General features: G+C 39.9%; 1 protein-coding gene across 1 annotated transcript; it reads right to left on the bottom strand.

Annotated features, from left to right (window-relative positions):
* Positions 1 to 727: 727 nt before the first annotated feature.
* LOC141795346 (leucine-rich repeat-containing protein 27-like) lies at positions 728 to 12,779 on the bottom strand. Its single transcript, XM_074676189.1, has 11 exons — positions 12,647 to 12,779; positions 11,931 to 12,242; positions 11,642 to 11,772; positions 11,275 to 11,333; positions 9,910 to 10,062; positions 6,665 to 6,860; positions 3,545 to 3,685; positions 2,745 to 2,826; positions 2,228 to 2,325; positions 1,020 to 1,140; positions 728 to 923 (listed from the first exon to the last, which is right to left on the bottom strand). Exons 2-11 carry the CDS (start codon positions 12,159 to 12,161, stop codon positions 810 to 812), a joined length of 1,326 nt encoding a protein of 441 aa, XP_074532290.1. The 5' UTR covers positions 12,162 to 12,242; positions 12,647 to 12,779; the 3' UTR covers positions 728 to 809.
* Between the last annotated feature and the right edge of the window lie 1,193 nt (positions 12,780 to 13,972).

Here is a 13,972-nt window from a genome sequence, read left to right as displayed (position 1 = left end):
AAGAAATTTAATTGCCTATTTCTCACAGTAACACAACAAATGCATTTTATTTTTTTAATACTTGTGCTATATCTAATATTCTGTAAGTGTATATCTTCATTTTGTTTGCTTGATATCTCATTTTATGTGTACTTTTATTTGACGTGTCATGCCTACACTCTGCCCAAGAGCAAAACACTCATAAATTCTTCAGTTTGGCACCTTTGAGCCAAATCCAGCCAGAACAAATGTCTGTAAATTGCTCCATTGATATCAGACTACAACAGTGGGTCTAGCAATCATACCTTTTTTGAAATTATGGGGATTTTATTCAAAATCTCCTGAGGTCTGTTGACATTGTTTTATGTTTGACTTAATCTCATTTGAAGTCAAATTTAGATGTCTTTTCATTTTGGTCTGTCTTATACATATTCTTTATGTTTGCACATTGATTCCTGCAGTTTAAATCAATGCATAATGATATATCCTCAAAAAGCATCTGATGTTGCAAATAAATGAAAATTACATCTAAAAGTCACAAGTGGCAATTTCCAAGAATCTGTAGTTTAATCCTCACATTTTTTTGGTTTGTAGTGCAAAAGCAAGACTCTGAGAATTTGATCTAGGTATGCTCTAGTTTGCAAGGATAAGACACAAAAATGCATATTCTGTTTGTTGAGAAAATAACAATAGGTTACCACTAAGGAAAAAAAGAGCCATGAAATGGAAAATTTGAACTTGCGTCCCAGCAACATTTATGAGGTCTTTATTTGTAGATACAAGAATTTCAAGAGTTATTCTTGAAGTTCTCAATATGTCTCAACAAGTTTTTAGTTGTCATGGAAACTTGGCCAGTTGTCTCCAGCGAAGATGGTAAAAGTCTTGTCAAGGTTTCTCTCTAGATTTTTCTTCCTCTCCAGAAGCTGTGTCTGCAGCGTTCTCATCTATTGTCGTACAAAAAAAAGAAGAAAGAGTTCAGGTCAATAACCAATGAGCTGAGTATAGATTGGCCGAGAGAATGATGAAGAGTAGGTCCTTACCTCCCTTATATCTTGCTCTACTGCTGCCATCTGCTCGCTGCTGGTGCCCCTGGGATTTCTGCGTCGCTCCTGCACTGTCTCCACATGGGCACGGATCTGACGTTCCAGCTCACGGGCAGATCTGGAAGAACACACAGGTCAAGGGTCACAATGTGAGAAAGGAGAAATACTGAATATTTACACATATGTCTGGCAGTATCACACTCAATGCATGGCTGGTAGGTGATACAAAAATGGAAGTCTGTTACCAACTTTAATTTGTATGACTGAAAAAAAAAAAGATTCAGGTGTTTTATGTGACCAGGTTGATTTGATTTTGAGCTTTGTGTTGCTCAAAAAGAACAATAGGCTGTTGCTGCCCCTTGCTGGGTGTAATGTACCCCTTTGTCCACAAGGTGTCTCTGTACCTGTAACGTAGCTGGTTCAGAAAGGACTTTGTTTTGGGTTGAAGCTTCATTGTCAAGTTTTCATTTGGTTTTTATTGTGTTGTTTTGCTCAGAAGACCACAAAAGACTTTTAATGCAATTGAATGTGCTTGAATCAAAGATCTACAATCATTTTGCAAGCATACTTTGTTATCTGAAGGATCTCATTTGAGGTTTTTAAAAAAGAAACACTTAAAAATGTGGGACCAGGAGCTAGAAAGGGTTATAACTCTTCTATTTAATCTTGGGAGTAAATCACTCAAATTTATAAAAAGTACTTTTCTCTCTGTTTTGTGGTCCACTAAAATCTATGACATGTCCACAATAATTCAAATACAGTATGTGCAGTGGTTAGAGAGAGCCACACCAAACACCCATGAAGCAGGGTGAGGTTTTTTTTTAGACCTATAGTGTCTTTCTTATATTACCATATACACTTATGTTTTCAACATTTGTGCCAACACATGTTAAGTATGTTTGTGTTATATGTTTTTTCCAATTGTCTCACTAAAAGTTATACCTTTTTACCCTTTTTTAAAGATTTGTGTCTTTTTATGTTGCTGTATTTGTTTATAGTCACAAGAGTATTTGGTAAATACACTTTATATGAAAGTTCTATAAAAAGAAAATAATAACACTAATAATCCATCTATGATCGCAATCCATCCTCCTATTCAGGAGAGACTGGAAATGTTTCATGCTGTCAATGGATGAGGGTCAGACAGGCCACAACAATTCAAGACAATAATTATTTTAATCACTACTTTGCCTGCTCCCATTTACCTGAACTCCTCATGCCTACTGATAGTAAGGGTGGGAGTCTGAGTATAAGAAGAGCCACTTCTATCCTCCACAGCTGGTTTTAGATGTGTGTCTGCTTCCTGAAACAGAAATCAGAGATGGTGGAAGATGAACCACATGAATTCAGCATGTAATAGCTGTTTGGAACACATCCTACAGCTGATGCTCAATCCTGAAAAAATACACAAATGCTTTTAATCATATTTCACTTTGTGAACTGATGATGTCATGAGGTGATGAAGATCCAAACAGTCTACATGATCCTCATGCATTCACCAGCTTTGACTGTAATATGTTTTAATTCTGCAGTCACTGATGCAGCACACACCATCTGTGTGCACCTGAGAAGTCTTTTCAAACAAAACATTAAAAAAAACATTTCACCTTGAAGTAATTTTACTGTAATGGACATGAAACCAGTATGGAACTGGCAATGCTCTACTGCCCCCGTGTGGCGGGTAGGTTGACAGGTGCACTTGTTGATGAATTCTGCACATACCTCTTGATTTCTCTGTTTTCCCTGTTTCTTTGGCTTGCCTGGCTTGGACTGTGAACGCCATGTCCGCAGAGCCTCCTGGCCTCTACAGTGGGGCAAGACAACAAAACATGGTACTAGATCTGTTTTAAGGGAAATGTTCCCGGGCTATTGTTTCTACATGGTTTAAAAAGGGACTTTTCCCTCAGAGATTATTTTTGTCTTGACACTATGAGCAAAATATTGAGTCCCTGGTTGATGACTTAAACCTGCACCATGAAACAACAAATTTGTTGAAAACACTGACCCATTTTCTTTTTGTGTTTTATATTACCATGCAATGTATCAACTGCTGTTAAAGGAGTTACTGTAGTATTTTCCACAAAAGTTTTGGAATTGTTCAAGGTTTCTTTTTTCAGCCAACAGCCATGATACAGGCTGTAACAGCTACAACAGTACCCATAACCGATCAAAATAAGACCTATAATTGTTTCTGATTTTCATTTGTGAGCTCAAACTGTTATTCTTGGTGTCTGAAAACATAAGAGAAGGGATCCATGAGGATAAACTTTTTTTCTAAAAAAATAAAAAAAAACAAAAACAAAAAACAATAAATAAATCTTTGAACCAGATACTGATGTTACATCACTCTCTTGAAAGTCACCAACCCCCCCCCATTGACAAATAAACATTACTTCCACTGAGCAGGGGGGTTACTTTGACTGTTTTTTTGTGGAACTTGTTGACACCAAGTACGGCAATAGACTAATAAAAAGGGTTCGCACCATATTGAGTTCAAGCTTCTGAAATGGAAAAGAACTCACTTTCTCCTCTGCTCGAGGATAGCTTGTTTCTCCGTCAGCTCCTTTGCTGCAGCCTGTCTCCTCTCCTCTGGTCTCTTCCAGTGCTGAGTGTCAAACAGCAGTAGCTCGGGAATTATGCCGGCCTTGCCAGTCGCCTTTCTCCTGGAGAATAAATTGAAACAAAATGCTTTATTTTTATTGCTCCCAGAGCTCTGAGTCCCAGTGGAGACAGTGGGGGGGAGATTTTTATCACTGTGTCTCCTCTGCAGAGAATGTCATTAAAAAGTGTTTTGCTGTCCTTTTCCATGGGCACCATGTCACGACTCCTAACCCCAGCACTGAAGTTATCTACTGAACACCACTGTTGCAAAGCCAATAACACTTTCAAACTTTATTACATAGAGTGCAGAATCTGTTGGAAAAGGATTTGTGGCCAGCGGATATTAGTTGCCAGGACACAGTATTCAAAAGCAAAGCTAGTATAAATAAAATGATGATCTCTTAGATCTGAGCCCCATAAAAACTGAATGTACTAGGCTGAAACTTTGTTCTTCAGGAATAGTGTGTGGGCAACACAATTATTTAACTTCTGGAAGGTTATAGGACTACTCTTGCAGTCAAATCTGAAGTCAGATGTGAAATATTAAAATTAGGCAGCAGCTGGATTGCTTATTTTAGCATAAAGACAAGAAACTGCTAACACAACATCCAAGAGTGACAAAATTCACCCAGCAGCTCCTCTAAAGCTCACTCAACAAATTCACTTCCTACTCTTCGTCAAGCTCCAAAAAATAGGAGCATATAAAAAGACAATGACTGTTTTTCATCCAACACCAGTTGCCAGGTAACCAGCACAGATCCCAGGAAGTTACTGGTCCCAGCCAAGAAACAGTTTGGCACATAACACTAATTATAATGGTTTTAGTTTGAACTGTATAAAAGGGGATAAAACTAATACAGTTGGGAGCTTTTGAGGTGTGGTTTGGCAAATTGTGTTAACACTTAGGTAAACTGGCCCCAGTCCTTATGTTAAGCTAAGGCCCTGTTTATACGACAACTTTTCATCTGAAAACGCTTTAATGCAGCAAAAAAAACCTGCGTTAAGACTGAAACGCTGAGAGTCTGAAAACGCTGTAGTAAGCATGCCAGGCCTGTAGTTGGCGCTATAACTGTTTTGTCAAGAAGCCGCTTTTGAAATCTCTACCGAAATAGAGTTGAGGTACAGGTGAATACAGACGTGGAGCAACAGATGCTCATTTTGTTGAAAGACAGTCAGCAGATTCAGCATATCAAGCAGCACAAGCACAGCATGGTAGTCCACGACGATTGTAACAACGGTACTGATGTATGCGCTAGCGCGAAGTGGAGTGTGACATCACCAGTTCTACAGAAAACGCTGTTTTACTGTTAATACTGAAACGGTGTTGGCAGCGTTTCAGAAAAAATCCACTCTGGAGGCCATTTTCAAAAGTTTGCGTTTTAGGTCGGCTAAAACGCTGTTTCCGTGTTAACGCGAGGCTGAAATGCAACAAAACTTTTGTGTTTCACCCTAAAACCGTTGTTGTACAAACTACTCCTTAGTTAGCATATCATAGCTGTGCAAGAGGGAAAAAGGACTCTTAAGCAGCGTTTCCACCGAGCAGTCCGGTTTCGTTCAGTACAGCCTGATCCCGTTTGCATTTCCACAGCAAAACTGTGCCCTCTTGTGGTAGGTGGTGTGTAAGCCGGATGCCAAAAGCTGCATCTGTTAAACAATAGTGTGGCGCCATAGCAGCGCGACACAGTGTACCCCGCTAATAAATCCAAGAAGAAAAACGCAAAGCGTAACCTAAACAAAGAGCATAGATGGAAGACATGCAGCAATTCATTCTCTCTGTGATTGGCATGTAGCTCAATGTTACACAGCGCAATCAAGCTTTGTTTCAGAGAAGTCTGTGTGCCGCCAGGAGAAATGCAGCCGCTGTCATGGGGCAAGTGACGATTCTTTCAACCAATTGACGGTCTGCAGTGTTGTAGCTCCACCTTCCGAGAGCGGATCGGTTCAGTCTGGCATATGAAAGGGTCCCCAAAAGTGGGATGGCTATTCTCTGTTACTTGGGGTTCCGTCCCGGGATAAGTCAGTGGAAACGCCTCAAAAAGTGTGCTGTACCGAGACGAACTGAACCGTACTGCTTGGTGGAAATGCGGCTTTTAAAGCCCCCTGCACCTCAAACTACTGTCCCTCTGAGGGGGGCATCTATAGCACCATCTACAGGCCTGGCATGCTTACTACAGCATTTTTTTTCACTGCGTTTTCTGTATTTTACCGTTTTCGGGTGAAACGTTGTCGTTTAAACATGGCTTCGGTGGCAAACCCTGGTCAAGGGCAGAGCTATTGGCAGACTTGGTGTTAAAGGGCCCCCTCCACCCTGGTCTTGTGAAAATCTCATGCTATCTCTTCAAGAGCAGACCACTCTGAGCAGTTCAGATTTGGGGATTCTAGGAAGATGTAGTGGATTTAAAATGTACATTTAGTACTAACATCCAGAATTGTTTTTTTTACATACATAAATAAAATCACAATACCCCCTCTTGAAAGACCATAAGAAGTTTTACAGTTTTTCTCAGTCACTTTGTTATATTTATCGAATCATCCTTGCCATGTAAAACAGAAAGTGCATTTTTCAAAACAGTTCGTACAAATAGCAAAACATCAAAGCATTTGCAACTTGTTCAAAGAAATACGAAACTGCTTTTTTGATGTGCAGAAGTGACAACTGGACAAGTAGTTTTGAGAATCTCAATTCTGATCTGAGAAATGGATGAAAGCAACTGAGAAAAACTGTAACTATGAATGTAACATGAGGATGTACAGTGAAGACAGACAGATACACAGACAGACAGACAGACAGAGGAACTGGAGGGTTGACAGAGAAGAGACATTTGGTGAAATTGATGTCTGTGAGAACTTGGAGCCACATGTATGAAAGTGAAGCAGCCAACATGGCCGACAACCAGCAGCAGATTCAGAGCCGCCAGAGACTCCTCGTCCAACTGATTTACACATTAAGGCAAAGTTAATGTCAATCACACACAGTCTATTTTCTTTGCTTTTAAAGTGTGAGCGTCAGGTACATCCTCACTCTAAAAATACTGACATACCTTTTGATAACGGGAGGAGGGCGTGGCTTCTTGTCGCCCTGCGCCATAGATCCCAGCTCAGCTTTGTCAAGCAGGATCATTTGGTTTTTCAGTTCCCTGAATCTCTGCAGCTCGTCCTCGTGCACAGACTCCTCCTGCTCCTCCACACTGGACCCTGTCAGCTCAGACAGCTGGAGCTTCTCCACCACTGGAAGCTCTACCAATAACACAACCACAGCAGCAACAAGTCAACTGAGAGTCATTAAAACAATCTTTGAAACAATCACTACCGTGTTCAGCTGATGTGATGAAAAGTGGTTGATTTTTAAGTTTCTTTTTAAAGAGCGGTGAAGAAACTGCAGCAATTTCATGTCACTCTGACAGACAATAGCAGCAGAAATACCTTGAATGCAGTCGATACTGCAGTTTCCGTTATAAAAGCACTATTCTGCTCTGAAGGTTTAATCTCGCCAGAGAGAGGTGGTGTTTTTTAAAATTTTGTCTCAACTGTTATGTGTCGCCTTGTTCATTGTCTGGCTGCCTTTTTTGTTTAATCTAAAAATTATAATTGAAAATGCTCAATTAAAAAATGTGTGATCATGTTCACATGAATGGGCATGATAAGACAAGACTGATCTTAGCTTGGTGACTCATTGTGAGATCAGGTCATACAGTCTGCTGTAGCTAAGCCAAATTTGAGAGATACGACTGCAGACAGGACTTTTGCTAATATTAGCTTAGCATATTTCAAAGTGATCTGCTTGAATTTTTGCACTGTTTGTTAAAGGAGTTACAGATACAGAATCCACAAAGTTTCTATTATGAACCATGTGTTTTGCTCCTCCCTTCCAAAACATAGGGTCCTGTAGGAGAAACCATTAAAAAACTCATTAAAACAGTTTTCTGTTTGGATCTGTGTTTTTCTGACGTTATCTGGCAGACACACAGGAGAGAAAAAGAGATGTTAAAAGACCTTGTCCCTATGGAAAGCTTTCTGTTCCTAGTTTTACTCATTAATGTTCATTTTTAGTTCCAACTGACTGTCAAACGAGGTAATTAGAGTTTTGTGGCATCGACTCTCTGTATGTGTTTGTCAATATTTTACAAAGAGTTGAATTAGAGCCCCCAAAAAATCCATCCATCCATCCATCCATCCATTTTCTAAACCGCTTATCCTGTTCAGGGTCGCAGGTGGCTGGAGCCTATCCCAGCTGTCATTGGGTGACAGGCGGGGTACACCCTGAACTGGTCGTCAGCCAATCGCAGGGCTGACATAATAGCTGTGTCTCAATTCAGGGGCTGCAGCCTCCGTAGGCTGTAGCCTTCGTAGGACCCGGCCTTTGTAGCCTGTGTAGACAGCAAAGGCCGAACTGAATTGGGACAGTCTGATCTACGAGGCATTTCCTGTTTGCCACCCTCGACGTCACACAGCGCCGCCCTCACCTGCCAGGCTTACATTACTTTTAAACACACGTAAATCAAAACCTCACATTTAAAATAGGATGATTTGTACTATCTTTCTGTTACTTTGCTTTATTATTGTTATCATTATTATTATTATTATTATTATTATTATTATCATTATTATTATTATCATTATCTTTATCTTTATTGATAGAGTAGCCTATAGAACCACCATTTACATGAGAGTAAGGCAACAACGTACATTTTCAACATTTGATCAGGTGCTGGGAGGATGATAAATAAAAAAAGTATACAATACAAGCGGCTGAAATGATTTAATGTGTTTTTTGAATTCCCTGTAAAAAAATACTAATTAAAAAAACACCCAGTAAGTTTTTTTCCCAAGAGAATTTACATTTATGAACATATTTTTATACAGCCTAATAATGAGAAGATTTATAAAGAACTGTTTTCCCTCAGTATATTGCTTGAAAAGAGCCCAAACAACACATTTTCACACAGAAAAAAAACAAAATATTCTTTGATGCTTTAGAAACACAATCACATAGTTGTTGCCAGAAATACTTCATATCTGGATAAAACAGGACCACTTTTGGAGTTCGGCCATGTCCATCATGTTCAGCGTTCATGCGCAATGAATCTGAATGAAGTGAGGCTATGAAGGATTCACTGAACCCGTCCTTCGCGGCCCCCGAAACGGAGGACGGATTCGTCAGCTGCATTTGGAGGAGCCTCCGTATTGGGACAGCCTCCGACGCACCGCTGTGACGTAATCGGTCTTCAAATCCAGCCTCCGTAGGCTGCAGACCCTGAATTGGGACACAGCTATAGAGACAGACAACCACTCACGCAAACACTCACACCTAGGGACAATTTAGAGTGACCAATTAACCTGGTGAGCATGTTTCTGGGCAGTGGGAGGAAGCCGGAGTATATGGAGAGAACCTGGTGACCTTCTTGCTGTGAGGCTGCAGCGCTAACCGTTGTGCCATTGTGCAGCCCCGCCCCCACAAAATTTCAACAAAAATGGGACTTAATGTGCATACAGGAAGAGCAGGAGACATATGCGCCAATATCAGATCAGTATTCAAGAGAGTGTAGGCTGATTGTGAAATTAAGCCGTCAGGATGGGTATCAGGAAGGACAAAATAGTCCTTCAACATCTCAAAGCATCTAACCAACAAATTCATCACTTTCATAAAACATACTAAATGCTTTTCAGAGTAGATTAAATTGTTGGGTATTAAGCAGCCATGGAGTTTTCATGTAACTTTCTCCTGACATCATTGATAAAAACACTAAAACTTCCTCTTATCTCAGCTTAAAGAAGCATATGAAAATGCGGCCTGTTAATGTCTGGTGAATATTTAAGAACTTATACTTTGAGCCGATTAGATGAAAGTAGATTTCTCTCCATGGAGACCAGAGCCTTGTCTTTCTTAATAACCTTGTGTGTGGGGAGATAAACGGTGTGATTGAGGGGTTTGATCAGCTCGTTGTGCAGCAGCAGCCTCTCCTGAGGGGGGCCGTCTCGGGCTTCTCACAGTTATTACCTCCAGACAGAGCTCAGAGACACAGAGCTCCTGCTCAGAGCCCACAGGTTATCGATCATTTTCATCCGGCTAAAAATATGTTCAGGAAGGAGGAGGGGGGGGCCACTGAGTGTCACGCGCCGTCTCCAAGGCAACAGAAGTCACACCAGCGAAGTGGTACCAGGGCAAGGAGCTATTTTTGTGACCAGCATGTCCTCGCGTTGACAAAGAGAGCAGATGGCTGGAATGCACGTGCATACTGAACACCTCGCTGCTGCATTGTTCAAAGTTAAGGTGCCTTTGACTCACCTGGAGAGGTCCTGATCGCACTGACTGGACGCTTCGCCAGAGCAAACCTGAGGTAACGCAGAATGCCCTGGACACCCTGGGCCACAATCTCCTGTGGGGGGTATGTGATGGGGCAATTCCTCAGGTTTAGACCATTCAGAGTGAGCACATTACCTGAGATGACATTACAAACACAGAATGCATTATCGATGTGATTCCAGGTCACAGTTTGGAGATTGGAAGACAGTTTCATTCATAGTAATTTGCAACAGGTGCATGTTTAGAGGTGTCTTAAGAGTACTGAAATGTGCCATCATCTCTGCAATAAAATCCTGCCTTTGAATGCACCCATTTTAAAGCATGATGCAGGTTGTTCTGAAATCACTTCAAAAAAGCTCTCAGCGTCCCTTTAATCACACGACCCAAGCTGTAGTCCAGCAGGGGGCTAGGCTCAAAATTGGTCCCCAGCACTTTACGCCGTCTGCTCACTCTTCCTAGTTTCCTATTTTTTCTGCACACTCCACAGCCCAATCCTCTGAAAAATGTCATTAAAGACTCAATATATTGACAGAGAAGGATCTCTATAGGTCTAGACTCTTTTTTGAATAAAAAACACCAATGTTTGTTTCACTGCTCACACCAGACACCATCAAAAGAAAAAAAAAAACACTACTTCACACTCTCAGAAGGTGGGAGATCGTAGTCTGTCTGCTACAAACTGAATCTATTAACTCTTATGATCCCTAAAGGTAAAACTAACAACCTGACCTGAGTGTTTAAGGTGCTTTGTTCACTTCCCACTCATTATTGTAAAAGAGAAAAACAAAATCCAATCAATGGACGCAGCGGTAGACGAGCAACTCCCATCGCGCACAAGTTAGAGTTGATGGGGTCTGGTGGCTTTAAATAGAGAGATGTAACAGCTGTTTCTGCTCAAATATGGATATATGTAACAAAAAAAGTCTGCTTTTTCAATAGTGCTGTATCAGATTCTTACCAAACAATCTAAGCCTGTCTGTCATAAAAACAAAAACTTCTGATGGAAGGCGTATTTCCATATGAGATATGCCAGTTTACCTGACTCCAGCTGAAACATATTGGGGTTCAATTCAAAATGGGCTATATGATACCTTTAACAGTACCCGGCTTTAAAATACTACAATTTGTTGAAGTTGTTTCACTTGCAAAAAACTGTTTTTGCAATTACATTTGAGATTAAAATCAAACAATTTAAAATGATTCATAAACTTCTAATTAATTTACTAGCCTCTGCATTTGAAAGCAATCTACATTTGCAGGAAGAGAGGATGAGCCAACATGATGACACAAACAGGCAGCATGTTATCACAAAGACACAGATAGCAGGTAGAGATGAACTCAACTCACCCAGCTCTGCTGGCAGCTCTGAGATGGGGTTCCCTTCTAAAAGTAAAGTCCTCAGACATCTACAGGAATAAAATCACGGATTATCAAGTGATTTTCCAGTGTTGAGCACGACAAGGTTTGAGGCTAAAATTTTACATGACTAAATTGTACAAAATGTGTCCTATTCAAAAAGAACATCGCTCTGACTTTCTTGGGAATCATGTCTCTATTTTTAAACTAAAAATAACTCTTGGATACCAAAGTTTGTATCTAGCACTGTTCTGAAATTTGACATTTTGAAGAATGAACATACTGTACTCCTGTGGTGGCCGAGGGGCTTAGAATCAATCAGCATAAATTTCATAGCATAGTTGCATAAGAAGCCTACCTGTGCAAGCCAATTTCAGCAGGGAGTGTTTCAATTTGGTTATTTCTGAGATCTAGCCACTGCAGGTTGGGAAGGCTGATGAACAGTGATTCTGGGACGCTTGTTATCTGGTTCCCTTCAAGGTATAAACACTGAGAATGACAGAGTCAGCAGCTAGGATAAATAGATAATGCATGAGAACAAATTATTTTGACATTTAAAAGCTTTGCGTAACGTTACAGTTTGAGAAACATTGCAGCATAGATTTCTCTGCAGAGGCTGATAAATGCAGATTGAAGTCCAAACTGACCTTTACAATGTTGTTTTTCAAAATACTATCAGTGACATGTTTCAGATTTGTTCTGCTCAGACACAACATCTCTGTTGAATAATGTTCAGGGAGTCCCTGGGACTGTGTGTCCTCAACCTGAGTGTCAGGGGTCTCTGGTTTGACAAAGCTGTTTCCAAAGACAAAGCTCTGGTGCAGATCAGAGGCCTGCTTTTCCACCATCTCCTTCACTGGGGAGGCCATTGTAGACATGATGCTGAGATTTTTAACGCACAAAGAGCATTGTTGAGGGTTTTACTATATCAGTTTGCATTGTCAGTTTTCTCCTTTGATCTGTTAAAACATAAAAACAAAACAAAACATGTTAATGGAAGTATTCAAGGTGCAGGGTTTGGTAAATACAATGATACCAAACTTGGAAGTTGCTGTTTTACAGGTGAACATTCTTAATTGACATAAATTTTGTAACAAAAGGAAATAAATACACCTATTGTAATACAGCAAACATATACTTCAAAATCCATTTCTAATATGATTCTCAAGGATTTATATTTGAAGGAATATGTGTAACATAAATAATATATATATATTAAAATAAGTATTTTTGCTGGCACCCTTATCCTCATCACAGATACTACACAAAAATTTAGCATGTATTAGCTGGCGTTGACATTATTTCAACTTCGTAACATTGGCAAGCATCAGCAAATACAGTTACAACTTCCTTGTGTGCTCACCGGTAGTCTTTGTGAACATAATTCCAATCTATGAAATTAACTAAACTCAAACGAAACTCTTTACAAAGAGTGGAAAAAAATGCTACCCGCTAACTCCTGAAAGCCGCCTCATGGGTTTGACGTTGTAACTATAGAAACGAGGGCAACACAAAGTACGGCAACATGGCATGCTCAAAAGTGTTGAACTGCGTATGTTGTGTATGTGCAACGTTTACCGTTTATATTTACACGTGAGAGAGTTACACACCCAATTGTTAAAAGAATGAACCCTTTTTAATGTTTATTACAGCAGCAACAGTGTTTTGTACAGCTGCTCACGAATGAAAGTGTTAAATCCATGTTTTCCCCTCTGTGATCCGCCGGCACCGCCCACCCATCTTCTAATGAGACGGTAGACCGCATCAGTGAGTTCATACAGGCGGGAGCACAGCACCAGCAACGGATTTCATCCGTTAACGGCAGACGGAAGACCCCCAGTTTTCACCACTTTATACCGGCTACAGCTTCAGAAGAGCTGCCAGCTCCTCGTGTGTTGATATGCATGACAATCTGCGAAACAAAGCTACGTCGGCTACAGTCACTGGCCAGCAACTGTCACACTACTCTTACAAGTGTCAAGATAAGAGGCTCAACATGGGATGGCTTCCGGTTGTTACTTTCAATATAAAAGTCTCTTTATAGCGTTGAAGTTAAAGTCAGATTGAGTTCACAAACTGAATTATAATATAATATAATATAATATAATATAATATAATATAATATAATATAATATAATATAATATAATATAATATTAGCTTCCTTGACTAGGACTATTTTTTATTTTATTTTTTTGGTCAAAGTGAAGGGGAAAAAAGTAGAATTAACTAATATTTACTAATGCAAATGCAAACTGTACTACTCCATTCAACAGCACCCCCTACTCCAACCACTTTTGTTGACACTTGTTTATTATGCGTTTTCCCACTTGGAGATAATTGAATGACCACCTCTGGTATATATAAACATGATGTTTTTTGGGACGAGGTTAATTTTTCTTCTTTTGCTTCTTTATGGACACTGGAAAATGTACTGTTGTAAGAGATATTTAAAAGTAAAATAAATAAAAAAACTCTTTCTAATCTCAGTGAGGCTTTTGCGGCTAATAAAGGTTAACGGGCGGAATAACTATTGAACACAAACTGCATGAAACCATATCAATATGCAATCAACTGATTTCACCTGCAAGGTAACTGATATAATTTCTTCTGCAGTAAGTTGCGTTTTTGTTCTGAATGTCTTTTCTGTCTTTTTTTAAATGGTCTTTGCTAAACTAAGATTTCTTTCTT

This window comes from Halichoeres trimaculatus, unplaced genomic scaffold (genome assembly GCF_033239565.1).
Source record: "Halichoeres trimaculatus isolate MK-OKI-2021-1 unplaced genomic scaffold, fHalTri1.1 fHalTri1_scaffold_8, whole genome shotgun sequence".
NCBI classification, from domain to species: domain Eukaryota; kingdom Metazoa; phylum Chordata; class Actinopteri; order Labriformes; family Labridae; genus Halichoeres; species Halichoeres trimaculatus.
This window is presented reverse-complemented; position numbering and strand designations above follow the sequence as displayed.